The sequence below is a fragment of the Cynocephalus volans genome, chromosome 9 (genome assembly GCF_027409185.1).
Source record: "Cynocephalus volans isolate mCynVol1 chromosome 9, mCynVol1.pri, whole genome shotgun sequence".
Lineage (NCBI taxonomy): Eukaryota > Metazoa > Chordata > Mammalia > Dermoptera > Cynocephalidae > Cynocephalus > Cynocephalus volans.
In genome coordinates, this window is record NC_084468.1 from 68,810,142 (window position 1) to 68,829,976 (window position 19,835).

The 19,835-nt window shown below is 36.5% G+C and overlaps 1 protein-coding gene across 1 annotated transcript; it reads left to right on the forward strand.

Moving 5' to 3' along the window:
• Nucleotides 1-229: 229 nt before the first annotated feature.
• Nucleotides 230-19,108, forward strand: FGF5 (fibroblast growth factor 5). The gene is made up of 3 exons (XM_063108642.1): nucleotides 230-587; nucleotides 8,043-8,146; nucleotides 18,761-19,108. The coding sequence occupies exons 1-3, from the start codon at nucleotides 230-232 to the stop codon at nucleotides 19,106-19,108; spliced, it is 810 nt and encodes a 269-aa protein (XP_062964712.1).
• The last annotated feature ends 727 nt before the right edge of the window (nucleotides 19,109-19,835 follow it).

Genomic DNA, 19,835 nt, shown 5'->3' on the forward strand with positions numbered 1-19,835 from the left:
CGCAGGCGTGCACCGAGCAGTGAGATCACTGACGTTATAAATATCCCGGTGCCAGCGCCGAGATCCGCTCGAGTGGCCTCTCTCTCTCCTCCTTTCCCTCTGTCTTCCCCGAGGCTATGTCCACCTGGTGCGGCGAGGGGGGCAGCGCCAGAGGCACGCAGCCGCGCGGGGGCTACAGAGCCCAGAACCAGCTCTGCAAGATGCGCTTAGGACCCCCGCGGCTGGAAGAATGAGCTTGTCCTTCCTCCTCCTCTTCCTCAGCCACCTGATCCTCAGCGCCTGGGCTCACGGGGAGAAGCGCCTCGCACCCAAAGGGCAACCCGGACCCGCTGCCACTGATAGGACCCCCCCGAGAGGCTCCAGCAGCAGCCAGGTCAGCAATAGCACAACGTCTTCCTCTTCTTCTGCCTCCTCCTCTCCCTCAGCTTCTCTGGGCAGCCAAGGAAGCGGCTTGGAGCAGGGCAGTTTCCAGTGGAGCCCCTCGGGGCGCCGGACCGGCAGCCTCTACTGCAGAGTGGGCATCGGTTTCCATCTGCAGATCTACCCGGATGGCAAAGTCAATGGCTCCCACGAAGCCAATATGTTAAGTAAGTTGCTCGCTCTCCTACGAAATCCGTCCTAGGCCGTCGGCGGTAGATTCGGGAGGGACAGACAGCCTGTATTCCCTGGGCCACAGGCGCACCTTCCGGAGCCCCTGCCACTGGGACCCAGCTGGTCCTCGAAACAGCTGGGCTGGTTAGGCGGAGATGCGCACACGCGCACCCCTCTCGTGGGCATGAGGAATGGCGATTCCTGAGGTGTAGGGTTACCCAGGGGTTGGCCAGACAGGCACCTTGTTTCCACTTGGCCCTGGCCCCAAAGCTTCCAGCCATGCCTGGAGAAAAAAATAAAAATCTCTTTCCTTCTCCTTGTCCAATTTCTGTTTACCTTCTGCTCATGAACTAGGCTGACATCTTCATTAGCCGTCAAAGTGAATCCCTTTCTCTGTCCATAACTGAAGTTATTTTTTAGAAGAATCAAATCTCAAACACTTTCCCCTTTCCACCGCTACCATAAACCCCAAATTAATATTGTATATGTACATATACCTATATGTGTGTATATATGTATATTGTGCACATAGCTATGTATACATATACAAACATCATATACATATAGAATATACATGTATTTCTGGGAGGAGCCAGACATTTCTGCTTGGAAGAAGACAGTGATCTGGAAAACTGTGCACGTTTATAGAGGGAGACGTGATGAACATTGGTATTATTAACTCCAGAGCTGGGTTTAGCAACGTTTAATTTCTTGAGACAATCCCTTGTTTAAGCGTTTGTTCCCCAAGGACAGTTAGGGGAAATTCATTTTAGAAGAGACGCAGAGGAGTTTCAATTCCGTACAGGTGCAAATTGTGTAGGATTTTTTTAAAAAGCAAGTTCTCAATTTTCTCCCTCCCTGAGTTTTCTCTTTAGCGTGCTCTCTCTTCCTGCTTTCTCGCTCCTTTTCCCTTCCACCCATCTGCGTTTCCAGACCATCACAGCCGCTCCTCTGGTTCCTCTCACCTTTTCTGGGCAGCTGAGGGGAGAGATGACTTGGTGCTGTGTGCGGTCCTGGGGCGATCTCTGCGGGACTTTTCTTCAGTAGGGCCAGATCGCTCAATCAGCGAGGGTTAGTTACTCCACCAGGTAGAGCCACAGCGCAGGCCTCTGAGATGCCCTGAGAGAGCGGAAACGTGGCCAGAAGACAGCGGGGCGCATAGTCGCCGGCCCTCGAGCATCAGCCTGGTAGCTCCCAGGTCTACCTAACTTGCTCCGTTTCAGCCTAACGACCCCACGGGCCCTTTGGCTTCTGACACACGCTCCGGAGGAGCGTGGGCGCCACCGCCGTCTGACAGTCTGGCAGCTGCCTCCGGAGCCGGGCTGGAGGTGCGCACTTTGGTGAGGTGGTCGCCTGGCAAACCTCTTCCCGGGGGTTCAGGGGGCCTGGTGTGGAAGACCCGCTGGTTCGCGCTGGGAGAGGAGCAGGTCCACGGCCGCCCCCTGCGCCTGTCTTGCCGGCCGTGCGGCTTCAGCAGGCTGCGGCGCACGCGGCGAGGTGGTCGGGGCACCCAACGCAAGAGGGCCCTCCGCACAAACCCCGCAAGTCCCAGGACCTCCCGCAAGCTCCTTAGAGGAGCCTTTTCATGTTTTAGAGTTAATTTCACTCTTATCAAATAACTGCCCACCTTTGGGATAAAGGGCAAGGTCTTTTGGGGTGAAGGGAAATTTTCTAAGATTGCAGGAACACCAAGAGTTACATCTATTTAAAGTATTTCCAATTGTCCATATTTTGTCCCATCCAATTCTACTCCATCAAACATCAGGGCGTATTCCCCACTTCCAGCAATCTTTCCTTCTCGGTCTTACAGGAGACCTTTCTCTATTCTGTAAGCTTATCCAGAAAATCAGCACCAACAGACCATAACTTCTGTGTGCCCAAGGGAAGACCCCAAATTAGCAGGCCGTAGGTTGGAGCCCAGAGGGCTAAAGGAATGTGTCTGGGATGGTTTTTGGTGTTCTGGGAATATCTGAAAGGAAGGCTCACTTCCTAGGTATTCACCCTCTTCTCTGCAAAGACACCTTAAGAGACAAAGAGTTTTGCAGCATAGGCCTTGCTAGAGGGGAAGTGGTAGAAAAGCAAATGAAGGAAAGTGAGAACAGATCAAAAGAGAAAACATTCAGCTAAAGAGGACATTGACCACTCTCCCTTATTTCCAAGGTACATTTTATTTTAAAATCCACGTTGAAAGATAGCTACAAGAGAATGGAGACGTTTCCTAAACAGTGCCTAAATAAAACTTAATTTCACTAACTTCTAATTTATTCGTGTTTAGAGCAGCCCTTCAGTTTGGTCTCTGTGTCTTTTACATGACTTGCTTTTGTTCCCTTATTCATTCATGCACCCAATAGAGAATACCTCCCTCACTAAGTGTAATGTTTTGGTTACTTTGTGTTAGTTTATTTTTTCCCTTCCTTTTTTGACTTCCATAGATTTTTCTCACAGAGGAAACAATCATATTCAAATCATAGCGCTTTTCTGCTTTGTGATGTCTGGAGTGTTCAATACTACTTCATAAAATTTTGCTACTATTGATGGATGAAGAATTTATAGAATGACTTATGTTTAGTAGAATAATATGTAATTTGGAAATTTAAAATGGGTTTGTGCCTTTATGTCGCTGTGAAAAAGAAACAGTAGGCTATTTTCAGTCGTCATTTACTTGTTTGAAGGCAGCACTTGAAGGTTTCCTAACATTTATGTAAACTAAGGTGTTGTTCACAGGTTGTTGCTTAGAGTATATGGGGAAGCATTTGTCTATCACACAAGAGGGTTGAATCAAGGGCCATGGAGGATACATCAGTTCTATCTCACTGTCTACTTCTACTGTCTGTGAAATAGCAATAACAGAAAACTAATATTTTTTGTTACGAGCCTGCCACTTCAGAAAGCTTTCAGTTTCAAAACTTTGCCATGAAACTGCATTCTAACAGGTTCTTTAAAACCCAATAATAGTCTAATATTCGTTAGATAGAACAGACAAATATATTTTTCACAACTATTATTTGACATTAAATATTTTTGCAATTGTTAATATTTTTTAGTTTCACCATCAGACACTCCAGCCACAGATTTTGAAACATAATTTGTTTAGTTTAGATGCACCTATTAATATACTCTTAGCTTCTCTTATATAATAGTTATCCTAAGTTTTGAAGACAGGAAATGAAATCAAGCTCATTGCAAATAAACCCTTATTGTGAAGAAATACTGTGGACTGATGAAAAATGGACAAGACCAATGATAAGATTCAACTGTTGCATAGAAACAAAGGGTTTACTTAAATTTATATGCTTGCAAATTTAGTTTCAATATACTGCTTCTGTCTACTTATGTTGGGCCATTGAAGAATGGGAAATCAGGTAATTGTCAATTTCAGATGGAAAAGTTTAAGGCTATGGATACACAAGGCAGAAGTGTTCACATACAATGTGAAAATTTCAATCACATATTTTGACTAACAGAACCCTCAGTTTTACTAATTTAAAAAAAAAAAAAACTGAGTTCACTATCAATTTTGGTGTTATGTAAAGTCATTAGACAATCCCTCAAGCCTAGATATCTGTATCTACTCTGAAGAAAAACTCAAATGGAAAATTTCTGTCACTAATTTAATCAACAAAGACTGTTAAACTGTATATTTCAAGACTCACATTTGATAACTTGGCACAGCATGGCTGTTGCTGTGTGGATGCAAGTAGATAAACTTCAGTTTTAAAATATTTTTCTTTGGGGATTTTTAGATGGGTTGTTGAAAGCTTCTGAATACTTGTGGAACACTTGGAATATCTGTATTTTAATCACTAAGAAAAGGGAGAAAAAGGAGATGTTGATATCATTGTATCAACCACTATCAATAGGGCCCTTGTATACTAAAAAATCTGGAGAGGACTAAGTAAAAAATCTAGATATATGTTCTCTTACTGAAGTAACTTACTTCATAATGCATAACTATCCTTGTAAGTGGATTAAGCAGACTGTGTATAATCTGAGAGACATCAAGAAATTCTTGACTCCTTCAATTTAGATGCTAAGCTTGAAATTCCACCAAGAGAGAATAATTAATTTTGTTAAGCATTGCCCTCTTCTTTCAGTTCTCTTAAACATGAACATCTTAGGAAAGATAACACAGTCACCAGCACTTTACTGTGAATAAATTTATACTGACCCTCCTTCCCTTACTTCCCAAGCAGGAGGGGGCCACAATAGCAGAAGAGTAGTAAAACATGTGTCCATACATGTGTACACGTGTTTTAGTACACATGTTTTCCTGACAAGGCAAAAGAGAGGGAGTGAGAGGATCAAAGAAAATCCAATTTAGCAAAGTCATTGGCTATGATCTGTGAGACAAACTTGGCCTTCCACAGTTTTGCTTAAAGATATCATCTTGGCATCCATAAGGTTAATTGTAAGTTCCCATCAAATTTATTATCACTGACTTCTAATGATAAGGGTCAGGAAATTACTGAAATTAAAAAAAAATAGTGTTAGAGAAATGATTTTTGGAATTTTATAAATGTGTAGTTAATGCACATGGGTTTAAAATATTATGTGGAATTCTCTGATGAGTTACTGAGATTTGGCATAGTAAAATCCATAGGCCTGTGATTGAGGGTTCTGGGGGGGGAAGGCAGGGAGGTGAATTTTGAAGTTTGTAGAATCTGCTCCATTACTCTAGAAAACAAGACATTGTGAAATCACTGCTAACATTACTTTGAAAATTATGATCTTAACAGCATTCCCAATATTAAGCCATACTTACATTATAATGAAGAAGATCAATACCAAAGTTGCCTATGTGTAAAATATTTCTTTCATCTAATCTCATCTTTTCTCTCTCTTGCACTCTTCAAAATATTAATAGAATGATATATGTAAAAATGTATTTTTAAGCTTTCAATTAAATATAATTTTCTTAAAAGTATAAAATCCTTTCTTTCTCAGGCAATACAACATTTTTATGTTGAAACTTACAAGAGAAGAAACCATGCAGTATGTAATAAAATAATAACACTTCAACATATACTACTTCATCTTCCCATATTTAAAACTCATTTAAATGCAAATTGTACATAACATATGCACACATAATGTACACTGTGTTGAAATACAAGTTAAATGAATCAAATGGGTCTTTCTTAAATAATCGAACATGTTAGTTGTCAGAAACCAATAGTTCACTTTGGCAAAGCACTAATATTTCCATTAAACAAATATTTATGAAACCCTTTTATCTTGATGTCTTACAAGTTAACCTGCAAAACGCATATGCTTATGAGAATTTTATCTGTTACACTACCATTTTTTTTCATTAATGTACAATAGATTTCCATTTACACCCGGTATTTTTTCAGAGAATAGAATAAAACACCTCTAGCAATCTGGAACCATGAGTAAATTGGGGGAAACATACAACCAAGTCTCCTCTTCTACCAACTACATATTATCTCTTTTATGTCTATTATTCCACACATACACAATTTGTCATGTTCTCCCTTTCTTGTTTTTGAACACACATGCTTACACAATATTTAAAATCACATCCTCCATCTCCCAAGTATCTAAAATCATTAATGCTGTTCTCGATATCATTCTGTAATTCTGATAGAAGTATAATTTTGTATTCAGGTATTCTAGTCATGCTTTAGTAATAATATTGACATAGCATAGTTTATCTGTGTAGTATATTGAACTTTACAAATCATTCTGTGTGCTTTGCTACTATTTGATAAAACAATAATGCTTCTAAACCTTTGTTTGGGTGTATATCACCATCAAATAATTCTTATAGTAAAGTCTATTGTAAACAGCATTTTGAAAACATTTTGAAGGAAAAGGCTTATGGGACACCAGTTTCTTTAGCAGTTTCTTCCTAAAAGTAAAAGTAATTCATTTACTGAGAGTTTTTAGTCTTTTCCTTGTTTTCTTTATTTTTATTTTTTTGTTTTTGTTTTAAAGAAAACTTCATTAATGAATTAGTAGCTGCAGTTTCCCTGAGATGTGTTTTATTTATTCTGGGCTAAGAATATTTATAACAAAAAAATAGTTGTTCAGCTATCCCTTTTCCCCATGAATTTCTGATCAAGTATTTTTATGAAACAAAGTTGAATAAGCAGCCTGTTTGCTGCAATTGTAAATGTTAGCTTACATTGTGCAATGAAAGTGCTCTAAAAAGTTGCTCATATATATGTACTTATCCGTATTTATAATATACTTCTTTTTTTGTAAATTAAGTAATTTTATATGTACTTTTCTTGGGGGGGGAGATTGGTATTTTAAGGAAATCTGGTGAATTTCTCTATTCAGCAGTTCTATTGAGTATCCTAATTAGTATATATACTCAGAATATTATAGATTGGAATATTGAGATGTTCTTTTTTCCTCCCTTCTTCCCTCCCTTTCTTCCTTTCTGCTTCCTTCTTTCCTTCTTTTCTTCCTTCTTTTGTTTCTTTCTAGAACAGGTCCCTTTCTAGCTCTACTGAACTGTATTATTGTGGTTTTTTTTTTCAGTTTGATAATTTAGTCAAGTAACAAAAAACATTATGCTTTCCTCATGTTCATACAAAAAATATATGTGAGTTTATGATAAACAGGCAAGCTTTCCAATTATATGTGGACTATGAGTTTCATCTACTTAAAATACTCCGTGAACTGCGGCATGTGGTCCCCTTGATGCAGTGGATGTGGACTTTGAAATTATTGTGGGAGGGACATGGACTTAATGATAACTATGAAATACAAAATATAAACATTAAGACAATAAAGTATCTCATTAATTTTTTTTCAGGAAATGATTCAAAATGGAAGATGTCTAAAAGCATAATCCATTAAACACTTCATTGAGTCAATAATCCCAAGTTATGTATAATACTTTTTGTATCTTGTTATGTTTAGTTTTAAATAAGCCACACAATAAATGATTGAGTACAGTATATACTTATTTGTGCTCTTATAATTGTGGTGATTACAGAAGGATTTATTTTACATAAATGAGTACCATTTTCCAAGCTTTTGAAAGATTTATATAGTCTTGAGTACAGACTTTATGTGCTTTAATATTCAAAGTAGTGTATTATCTTTGATGGAAAAACAATGGATGAAAATTATTTTGAAAAACACTCAGAAAAAATATCTTTTCAATTCCTTCAGAATTAGAAATGATTTTACTGTCAAACATTGTTTACTAAAAGCAATTTATTTGTCAAAACAAATAAGAATTACTGATGAAGCAGAATCAAATTTTTAAAACTTGAAATTAATCATTTTAAATGTACACTTGAATACTAGCCTTTTGTAACATAGTGAATATCACAAAAAACAAAGATGTTAAATACTAAGTTCTTTTTTTAATTGCAGTAATAAAGAATGGAAAGAATCTATGCAGAAATTTAATTCTTCACAATGATATATAGAAGAGTCTGTGTTTTATTTTGGGATTTCTGTCATCCTAGGTGTTTTGGAAATATTTGCTGTGTCTCAGGGGATTGTAGGAATACGAGGAGTTTTCAGCAACAAATTTTTAGCGATGTCAAAAAAAGGAAAACTCCATGCAAGTGTAAGTAGAATTACTTTATATTTGTTAAAGGTGTTATAGAGATTTTACATTTGTAAAACAGAATGAAGTGATTTTCCAAATTGTTGATAGGTAAGACAATTTACTTAGAATTTAATTTTTTGGTAAGATTGTATGTACATTTAACAAAGAGAATTGTGTATGTTTTTGTAGGTAATCATTTAATTATTTTATTTACTTGGAAAGATATTATGGAGTCTACAAAAAGTTTTAAGGGTAAGTGTATTTGAAAATAGCATTCTCAAAGTGGTTGTCATCATTTATTTCTTAGAAGTGGCCCAAGTAAGGAGAAATATTATGGCAATAATATTTTACATGACAATTTAAATTTACATGTTTATGGTGATTATGTGTATTTAGTAGATGAAATTCTTATTTAATTTTATAAGCTATTCACAATGTCATGAATTGGGCCTAGGTAATTTAACATATTTTCATATTACCAAGTAGGGAAGGACGACATTAATAATGAGAAGACTTTGACCTTCCATAGAGAAATTTTATTTGACAAATTTGAGGAGCTTTCACATTAAAAATAATTACTTCTTAATACAAGGAAGACTAATTTTGCGCTCAATTTTTTTCAGACTGTTTACACATTTTGTAAGTTAATTCTTTGCTTTGTTATGCAAATGCTCATTACCTGTGAATTATTAAGGCATTTTAAAGATAGTGAAATATGTTTAGTAGTTTTCCCACTCACAAATTCTGTTTATTTGTGTTCGTATGTATGTACAGCACTTAAAAATGATTTATGCTTTTTCGGTGGTATACTAAGTTTCTTCACATTAAATCATTTAAAAAAGCAATTATTCTATAAAGTTTTTTTTTAAATCCTTAATCTCTTTAGTTCTTATGAAAAGAATAGTTGAAATATCATTTCTCCAATTTTCAAAGTATACAGGAGTTTTTAATCAAAAGCGCAAATAACTGAAACTTACTATTTGTGATCTTTACTTTATAAACCTTTAAAAAAATTCAGTGAGAATATCACTTGGTTCAATGTGTAAGACTTTCACAATTTTCCTTTCCTTTTTAACATCTAAAGGTGACTTGTTAATATCCTTTGGAGGAGACAGTAGAATTCAAGCAATTTCCATAGTTATTTGAGGATGAAATGAGATAATACATGTAAAATGTTTAGAACAGTATTTGGTATATTGTAAGTGCTCAGTAATAATCTAAATATATTATAAATATAATAAACTACTAAATTCTTATTTTATTAAGATAAACAGAAATCTTTGTTAAACTCTTCAATTACCCATTGCAAGAATTATAAAACAATCTGCCTGTTTCATTTTCTGAGCTGGTTATTGTACTCTAGCAAGCTATAATATACTATTCATAAAATAACTGCTCTTTGATTTTTTATTAAATAATAAATTATTTTTTAAAATAAATAATTTTAAGGAACAAAATTCTGCATCATCCTACAAAAGTAGAACATTTCATTTTATTAAAAATTGACTTAAAAATCTGCATACAGGATAGAAAACAATGATTAAACATATCTGAACAGAATAACTTTTCCTCATTCTACCTTAAGGTTGTAAACAATTGAAGCACCTTTGAAATCTAAGCTTCTTAATAATACACAATGCATATAAAGAAACTTTCTCTTATTGGTTTGTTTGTCTTCAGTGAAAAATCTTAGCTTTTTAAATATTCTGATTTATGCCCTAGTACACAGAAAAAAGAGACTAAACTTGGACCAGCTTAAGGATAATTGCCACAGAAAGCCAAGTATTACAAATGGATGCCAATTAGAAAGGTCAAGCTAAGAGGTTAGGATACATGATTCCTCTGTCAAATGCAAGTAACAAATTTCTAGAAATTTGACCCAAATGTCTAAGGAGGGCTGGTTGAAATAATGCAGATAATGCAAAAACAGCATCTGTTATTCTTTCTCATCTTGGCAGGCTAAAGTTATTTCATGGAATAATGACTTTTAAACAGTACAAAGCAAGTCTTGCTCTTGTCACTCACTGAAGCTCTTTGATTTAAAAGTCATTCTGATGACTTTGAGCTGAATTGTAGATAAAAAAAAAAAAAATTAAGCCCCACGATTATGTGGATTCTTTCTAAACCAATTGTCCAAGCCAGCTTTTTCTTATTTGAGCTTTTATTAGCACCTTTTTCTCTAGATGAAAACCTAATTAAATTATAAAGTGATTTATTTTGAAGAAGTTGAATTTAGAAATAGTATTAATCCTAGCAATTATCAGTTTTATGCCCGGCTGGTTTCTTTCCTCTTTTGTTTCTAGTTAGACATGTTGAAATATTGTTCTTGTAACTTTAAATATGATGATTTGATTTTGTTTGGATTTTTACAAAATTACATTATCATCAAAAAGTCTAAAAACTCTTATACTTTAAGGATGAGATATGTAATTTGTGAGTTGTTTTAAATTAATAATTGTGCAGAGGAATTTAAAGAGTACCATTATACCATTAGGGTTATATCTGCAAAGTAATATGAACTAAAAATGTAAAGAATTCATATAATTCTGGGGAAAGCAATCCCCCATTGCACTGAGAAATATCCGTGGATAATTGTAGATTTTTCAACTCAGTTTTTATGGTAACAATCAGAGTATTAAAAATTAGTTACTAGGCAGAGATAATGTACTTTCATAGTTCTTTGAAAGCTCTTTTACTCATATTATCTCATTAGATAATGAGGTGAGGAAAGAGTCTCAGAGATGTTAAATTATTTTCCTTAAGTTAAATAGTTAACAAGTGATTTGAACCAGAACTATATCCTCTTAAAATTTGCTTTCTCTCTTTCTCTTTAAATACTATAATGCTTGGTAGAGAAAAGCTTGAAAGAAGATTTGTTTAGTGCCAATTACATTGTTTTTACCTATTATTTTATAGAAATTAATGAACATGATTTAATAATATTTTCATTAATTATTACATGTAAAAAATGAATACTGTGGCATATCCTTAGAATATTTACAGCACTCTAATAGCTAAATAAACAGACACATTTAGATTTGTAGTTAAAATTGCTAATTTCCTCCTTTATTTTCTTTCTAGTTGCTTCTCTCTCTGTCTCTCTCTCCCTCTCTCTCTGATTCAAAGTAGTTTTTGGACTTTTTCCCCCATTTACTTGTGTCTTTAGTGCTTGATTTTAGAATCTAAAGAGGAGGGGATGTATCCATCAGAACTTTCAAAAGAGAAGAGAGATAGGTTCTGTTTACAGAAATCTTTTTTTTTTCTTTCTTTCTTTCTTTTATGTGACCAGTAAGGGGATCACAGCCCTTGGCTTGGTGTCGTCCGCACCGCACTCAGCCAGTGAGCACACTGGCCATCCCTATATAGGATCCGAACCCACAGCGGGAGCGCTGCTGCGCTCCCAGCGCCGCACTCTCCCAGTGAGCCATGGGGTCGGCCAAGAAATCTTTATTTAATAAATGTTTCATCATCAGTGGACACAGAGAGGGCAAACAAATGGCAGCACAGAGCAGTTAGATTTGGGTAGCATTGATGCCAAGTTCATCTTTGTGCTAAGATTGTTAATTCCATAAGAGATGTTTTATTTGAACTTCAACCATCTAAATGTGTGGAGCTTTCTGCATGCATTCAAGCCTCTAATCTACATGCAGCTCTCCTTAAAGTCTTTGCCAGTTTAAAAATACAGTGCAGCCAGATTTCTACCATGCAGCCTTTTTTAACATTCTGTACAAGGATGAAGGTGTATGGTTTTCTCCTGTCAAAATGTGTCAGGAATCAAGGAGAGCAGGAGACAATCGCTTCCCCAAGAATCATGAGGGTTAGACAGCCATCGCTGTGGCCTCCACTCTTTCTCTTGACCTTTCCCTGCTGAGGTACTTTCTGAGACTGAGTGCCCTTCTCTTTCTGTCTCTACCTCTCTGTCTCTTCATCTTTGCTCCTCTGGTGTGGTGACCTTATTGAAAGCCTCTTTCTGGATTCATCTAAGTTGGCCCAGAGCAGGAGCGAAAGGCCCTGAGTATGCTGGGGAAGAGTGCGGTTAGATTGCCCATGGCCGAATCTTCTCCATCGCTTGCTGACTGTGTCATTGTGCTCACTTTTCTATTCCTTGGTTTGATCGACTAAAAAAGGAGGAAAAATAAAGTAGCACTCTGCTGTAATACTGAAGTGTTTTAAAGAGATAATACATATAAAACAGAGTAGTGCTTCGAAAGTATTCAGCACTTAATGTTTATACATCTTCCTAAATTTGCTCTCCGGCAGCTGTTTGATGATCCTCAGCCTCCTTCTTTCTGATTTTGGGGTCAGGCAGCTGTGACCCTTCAGTTATGTAGACCAGCCCCCAATCCTATTTATCATTGACCTTTTTTCCTTGGGTCCAAACTTTTCGTGCATACAGTAGCCCCTTATGTACTGGGTTTTCCTTTGTCCAAGGAACTTAATTTAAAAGCAAAATTCTCAGGCTTAGGCTCTTAAAGAGTCAAGGATTTCCTATGGCCATGATCCTGTAATTTTTTTCTGAGCCTTATTGTCCGTTATTTCCTTTAAAAATGTAAATCTTGGAAAAGGTGGCTATCCTGTATTCTACAGTCTTTTCATAAAGTATGCGTGATAGCTTATTGTCCATTGGGGAAAAATACAGAAGCTTATTTTAAAGAACCAGAGAGAGGCATGTGGTGGAATTATTTTTGTTTCTCAGGGTTTTAGAGGATCATGTTTGGAAGGAAAGCTAATTGCACAGTTTACGAAACAGGCATGGAATGTGTGCTTGATCAGCCCTAAGCAAGGACGAGAACGTCCTCCTTTGCTGGTTTTGGAGGGTGCCAGCTGGCTTGCCTGGGATGAGAATCTGGACTGGACTTCCTGCGCTGGGGGCAGAGTGAAGAGGAGTCGGCAGCCCCTCGAGCTGGGCCTGTTTACTGAAAGGGGAAATGGAGGCTTGAGCAATACTTATCATCATTAAAAAATAGCTTATTAAGCACCCCACTCTGCCAGTCAAGACCATGAGCTATATCCAGGCATTTGAGTAGAAACTTCCCTTGCCCTCTAAGAGCTTTCAATTTACATAGTAAAGTTGAATGTAGGCCCCCAAATGGGTTTAGGCTCTGCCTTTGCAGCAAATGCCAGTTTTCCCTTAATTTTGCACTATGGATGCCTGGCGAAAGGGCCTATTTTATTGAGCAAATCTGAGTTTGGTGAACTGACTTGTTGCTTCAGAGATGCATTTGGGCCTACAGGGAGAGATAGTGTTACATTTCTCTGATCGTTTAGGGAGTGGAACTTGTTCATCAGTGTTTTAACGTGGAACAACTTTAAAGCAAGTAAGACTATATAAAAGCCTGTGAGACAGCCTTTGTTTGTATAGTGTTATAGAAAGAGCTTTAGTCTAGGAATCAGCAAATGAGATTTAAACCATAGGCCTATCCTGGTAATTGGTATATATGGGGCTTTAGATAAGTTATTTTCTCTACTTCTCTGACTAAAAAATTAGATAATAGTACCCTCAAAAGTAGTCATGGAATTATTGTGAGAATTGTATAATATATGAAAACCACCTGACATATAGTAGCCTTCAATAGCTCAGCTTTTCAGGGTTATTGCAGGCATCAGAAAGAAAGCTCCTATCTTATACCATGTTTCTCCTAGTGTGGTCCTTACCTAACCTGCATCAAAATCACACAGGATGCTGGTTAACAATACAAGTCTGGAGTCTCAATTGCTGGAGATGTGGCCTGGGGAATCTGCCTGTTGAGCTGGCTTCCTGAGTAATTTTAAGGCAATTCATGAAGTTAGGAGACAGCCTGTAGTTGGTATTCCTTAATAATTTACCTCATATTTCTTTGCTTGCTCAATATGAAGAACTGAGATATAGAATGGAGAAATGTCCAGCACCAAGTAGGATATGTGGCCATGCCCTGGAGATAGCATGGCAGGGCTAAAACTGACCCACATGGGGCTTATATGGTAAATAGTAAAAATGGCAGCCCTCTGGCTGCATACTACCCTACATCAGGGCACAATCATACAATATGGCCTAGGCTTAGGACACCTGTGCCAGGCAGCGCTATTGGTGGGAGCAGGAATGGGAACCAAGTAGCACTAAGAGAAGGTAGGAGACCCAAAAGGGATGCATGCAGCAAGGAAACGTTGCTTAGAGCACAATGTGGTCTATAATTGTTTACGTTACCATCCATAACATTTTAATGATTTAGTAATATTATAGTCTGTATTACTTTAATTTTCAGATTTGCTGCATTATTTCTTAATTTTATAAAGTTTCTCAGGAGAAAAAGGCAAATCAAAGAAAACAAAGTGAAATAAAGAATTAATATTGATTAAATAAAAGACTTCAAGGTGTACACCGGTATCACTCCAAATTTACTTCTGTCTCTATACCTCATATACTGCATATTTACTTCTGTAGTTGCACATAAAGAGAATTGGTATTTGCATAGCTGAGCTCATTCACTACAGGATCCTCAGTCATCGTAGAACATGATATTTACTAAGAAAAAAACTATGCTAAGAGACTTTAGAGTTTTTCAAACAAAATCATTCCAGAAAGAATTTTCTATTTGGTTTAATTGACCCTCTATTTAATTTCAATTTGGCAGAATTAGTCTTTTCATGGAATGTTCTAGTTAACTAGTTTTGCTTCCTGTAAGCTGAACTCGACCTTCTTTTAAGCATCCATTGTTTAAAACGGATCCTTCTCTGTGGGAAGAGATGAGTAGAGAACCAAGACAGCGTCCTTCTAATGAAAAAGTCTGTGTTTCCCCATCTCTGAATAATTTAAATATTTGAGCAAAAATAGTTCAACTCATTTAAGTTTTATTCGTTTTGTCAATTAGGAGTACTCTCAACTATATAGAATTAGATGATTTAAACATTTCATTCAAATTTTGCAATTATGGCTGGTTGAATAGAACTTGTTTTTACGCTTGCAAGATCAAGGAGAAATTAAAGAGAAAAACACAAATAATTTAAGTCAACAAAGAACATCAGCGGGCCATGTCTGAATTGTTCTCCTCTGTAAAAGTGGCAACTATCATAATGCCTGGCATGTAATATGTAGTCAATAAACATCTGTTGGATAAATTAGTGAAAAAATGAATTTGAAACAAAGATAGGGATTTTTTACAAACATTTTAATGATTGCTTTTGTTGTAGTTACTGAAGGCAGGGCATTGAAATGATGAGGGTCTTTATTTCAATAGCTTATTTGAAATTTGATTCTCTTCTCTAGTTCACACCTGAACTGCAGAAAAAGTCTATACGTCAACTTTATGTTTTCTAGGGAAATAATGCAGTTCTCTTATTTAAAAAAGTATATATTTTATTAAAAGACTTCTCATAATTCAAAGGAAATTTTAAAAATGAAAACTTATTTAGGAAAACTTATTATCCCAAATTGTTTAATGTAAGTGTATATATTTATTTTAGCACCTGTAGCTAAGACCTATGCTGCTCAGTGACTCTGCTATAAAAAGTCTCCATACATGACGTTACCTACAGAGACGTACTTCTTAGGGTCACCACCCTGTCTGAGCAAGGCTGTGAATACTGACAGGAACAGTCGATCCTTCGTGAAGAAACTAGATCTCCTGATGAGAAAATTCACTGAAATGTTTGTTTCAAATGGTTCTATTTCATCATAGCTGGAAGAATTTTTCAGACAAAACATTAAGTTAGAAGTCAATTAAGAAAGCCAAAACAGTCTGATTGCCTTTACTCCTGTTTTAACGTAGGATTTGGAATGATTAAAGAGCTACATGTAGTGTGAGGGTCCTCAGCACTCTGGACATTTCTACCCTATGTGACAGTTAGATGACCCTTAAAAAATCCAGAGCCTGAAGAGCCCTCTCCTTAAAAGGCTCTTTTAAAAAACTTTTGAATATGAATCTTGAGAACGGGAGGCAGTTTTTAGATAGAATAATTTTAGGGAATTAGGTAGGTGGGTTTTCATTCATATGAAAGATCCTAAGATGGAATTGCTATAGGTTTTTCAATATGCTGTAGAGTGTGTGTGTGTGTGTGTTTGTGTATGTGTGTGTCCCTGGGAACACAGGTTTTTCAGCAACATCAATTAAAAAATGTCATGTTCTTTCTTTGTTTTCTTGGACACTATCAGGAAAAAAAAGATTAAATAATGCAGTACATTTAAAAAGCTTGCCTGTCAAAATTGAGTAAAGCAATCACTGCTATTTTTGTGAAACCGAGGTAGAAGTCAGGTCACGGTATAATGTATTATATATATATTTTTAAATGTATTATATATATCTTTAAATGCTATTCAACTACGTTTTTTAAAAAAATCCAAGGCAGAGTGAGTATACTCACTATCCTTTTTAATGAAATGCTCCACACCTTTCTAAAATGCTTATACTTTTATGGAGCCAGAAACATCCCAGATGGCTGTAGCATCTATATTAAAATAAAACTTTGGGATTATCTAATTAAATGGAAGAATGCTTTAAAGAGCTAATCAGCTGTAGACAAATCCACATTTAACTTGTAAGAAAGTCCTTTTAATTAAAAAATAGGAACAATAAATGTATGATCTTCTGAAGTGATGTCAGCATGGCACTCTTGGTCTAGACATAGGCTGGCAGGTTGTAAGTCAAGATGGAGAGGAATGGCAGGCACAGGTAGTGGTTCTTTAACATACCTGCCTCCAGCTCTCTCAAGATCAAATCCAGAGATTCACCAGTAGACTTGTGGAAGATCTAGATCTTTGAGGGTACCTCAAAAAGTTCATAGGAAAATACAATTAAAAGATAATATGAATCTTTCCATGAATTTTTTGAAGCACCCCTCTTAAAACTTCATAGCCCCCAAATAAAGAGCTTTATTGATCAAACTACACTTAAATGTAAATAACTCAGGTGAACTATTGTACATAGGATAAATATGCAGCTAGAAATGTTCTGATACTTGTTGTCTTCTGATATTGTCTGTACTTTGCACAAGTCCAAAACTCCGTGTGGACTTCAACAGTGGATCTATGTAGATTGTCTTGCAGTATTCAGACTTTCAAAGCAAGGAAAAAAGGCCTTTATTCCAGTATAGAACCTATTGGCCTGACAGAAATTTACAGCTTTTAGTGTTTTTTTTTTTTTTTTTTAATTTAAAATGGGATAAAATATTTGGTATTCCCAAGAATAGGAATTCTAGGCAAATGGTGCTCTCTGAAATTATGAAACCTGGTGGTCTGGACTAGTATAGGAATTCTCAGTTCTTTGAGCCTTATGAACTCTTTTGAGTGTGATGAAAGTGACAGATCCCTCCCCTGGAAAGATATTTTGATTCTCACAAGAGCCCTGTCTGTGGAAGGCTTGTGGATATAAAGCCTAAGGCTAAGAGCTCAACTGGCAGAACTGGTATCTGATCGCAGCAGTCCGACTCCACACTCATGCTCTCCCGCCATACTACACTCCTTCAAATTCCTCACCTTGGCAGACTGAGCCCTTTCAGAGCTGGTACTGGCCTACTTTGTCAGCTTCATCTCTTGTTACTTCCCCCATGCATCCTAAGTGGAAGTGACACTGAACTTCTTACAGGTATTCAAAAGTGTCATGCTGATCTTTGAACACACTGTTCCTGCTCCTTGAAAATCCTTTCTCATTTCTCCTGCCTCCCTAACGTCTAATTGTACTTGAAGACTCACCTCAAATATACCTTTCCTAGGAAGACTTTCTTCCCCCTTCCCCGCCACCCCAAACCTCTCAGATGCCCTTATTCTGTGCTGTTATCGTACCCTCTGCAAGCTGCTGCCGTATTTCCATTTATCAAGCTGCACTATGATGCATGTCTGCTGGTCTGCTTTTCCACTATTCTGAGAGCATTTCAAAGGCAGATATTTGGTGTGTGTGTGTGTGTGTGTTTGTGTGCGTGTGTGCGTGTGTGTGTGTAAGATCTGGCTGAAGTGTTGTTAGTGACTCCAATGACCTTTTTCTTCTTGGCATCCAATGTACTCTATCATATATCTATATTTTTTTTTCCTGAAGAATTTTAACACATGCAATATTAATAGGGCTATATGCTACCCTTCTCTCAGCAGTGTAAATCACACTGATAACATTGACACATGCATGCTTTCAAAGGAATAATTTGACTCCATTTCTCCAAACACAAACTCATGTTTTACCAGGCAGCTGTTTCTTAGTACTACAGTTCAATTTATTTTCTTGGTGACTTAGGAGGAAAAAAATCTTTTGTTAAAAGGAGGAAAAATTTATTTTGTTAAAAGACTTTTTAACTACAAATTTCAAAGTATTTAAAAAACAGTAGCAGTATTCAAGTGTACTAAGAGTTCTGGTTATCATTTTTATATTCACTGACATTATGTTACCAAGTACATAGTGAACAAAAATCAGTGATACAAAGATGAATAAAGTAGGAATATGGAAACAAAGGTGGTCATTTTTTATTTTTTATTTTTATTTTTTTTACACACACCAAAGGTGGTAATTTTAAAGCAACACTAAAGGAAGCAAATATAGCGTTATAAAAGAAAATGAAAAGAGCATAGGGAATCGATAGAATTCTTGGTTTTTCTTTTTGGTATAAGATTTCGTATTTTGCTACATGGTGAAAATATTACCACAACTTAAATTTTCTCTTTTTTCCCCGTAGGCAAAATTTACCGATGACTGCAAATTCAGGGAGCGATTTCAAGAAAACAGCTATAATACCTATGCCTCAGCAATACACAGAACTGAAAAAACAGGGCGAGAGTGGTATGTGGCCCTGAATAAAAGAGGGAAAGCTAAACGAGGGTGCAGCCCACGAGTTAAACCTCAGCACGTCTCTACCCACTTCCTACCAAGATTCAAGCAGTTGGAGCAGCCAGAACTATCCTTCACAGTTACTGTTCCTGAAAAGAAAAAGCCACCTAATCCTATCAAGCCAAAGGTTCCCCTTTCTGCACCTCGGAAAAGTCCCAATACAGTAAAATACAGACTCAAGTTTCGCTTTGGATAATATTTACCTTGGTCTTGTGAGAAACCATTCATTCCCCTCAGGAGTTTCTATAGAGGTCTTCAGGGTTCTGAAGAAAATTTTCGGATACAGCTTCAGTTATATGTACACTGGATTGAAGTCAGGTCACTTGTTTCAATTTGACTGAAACAAAAATGTTTTTTGATATGAATGGAACTGGAATTCTTTGTACCAATACAGGCAGTACAGTGCTTCAGTTCCATAAGACATAAAGCCTTTTGCTTTATGCTTAGGGGTTATTTAGAACTCTGTATTTTCAGAAAGTTACACAGCATGGACGATGTATTTTTCTGACTTTTACAGATCAATGTAAAAAAACATACATGACACATTTTATTTTTGATTTCCAAAGAATATTTTGATGCAGATAAAATATTTTATTAACTTTTGTGGGTTTTTTTTTAAGTACCTCTGCATTGAGCATATTTTCTTACTTTTACTATTTTAATTAATATGACACAAGCAATCATTTTAATGCTGTTTATGAATTATAAATGTGTTTATAGCCCATTTGTAACATGTGGATTTCTTTAACATTTTTCTTATTCACTGCACTTTTAAAAATTGTTTTGTCTTTAGCCATACCTCAGATAATAAAAGTTTAGTCCTACATTTTAAAATGTTTAAATTCTCTTCCACAGCAACAAAGGCTCACCTTGGATTTGTGTGTATGTGTGTGTAAATTTATGGCAGTATGTGGAATCCTACT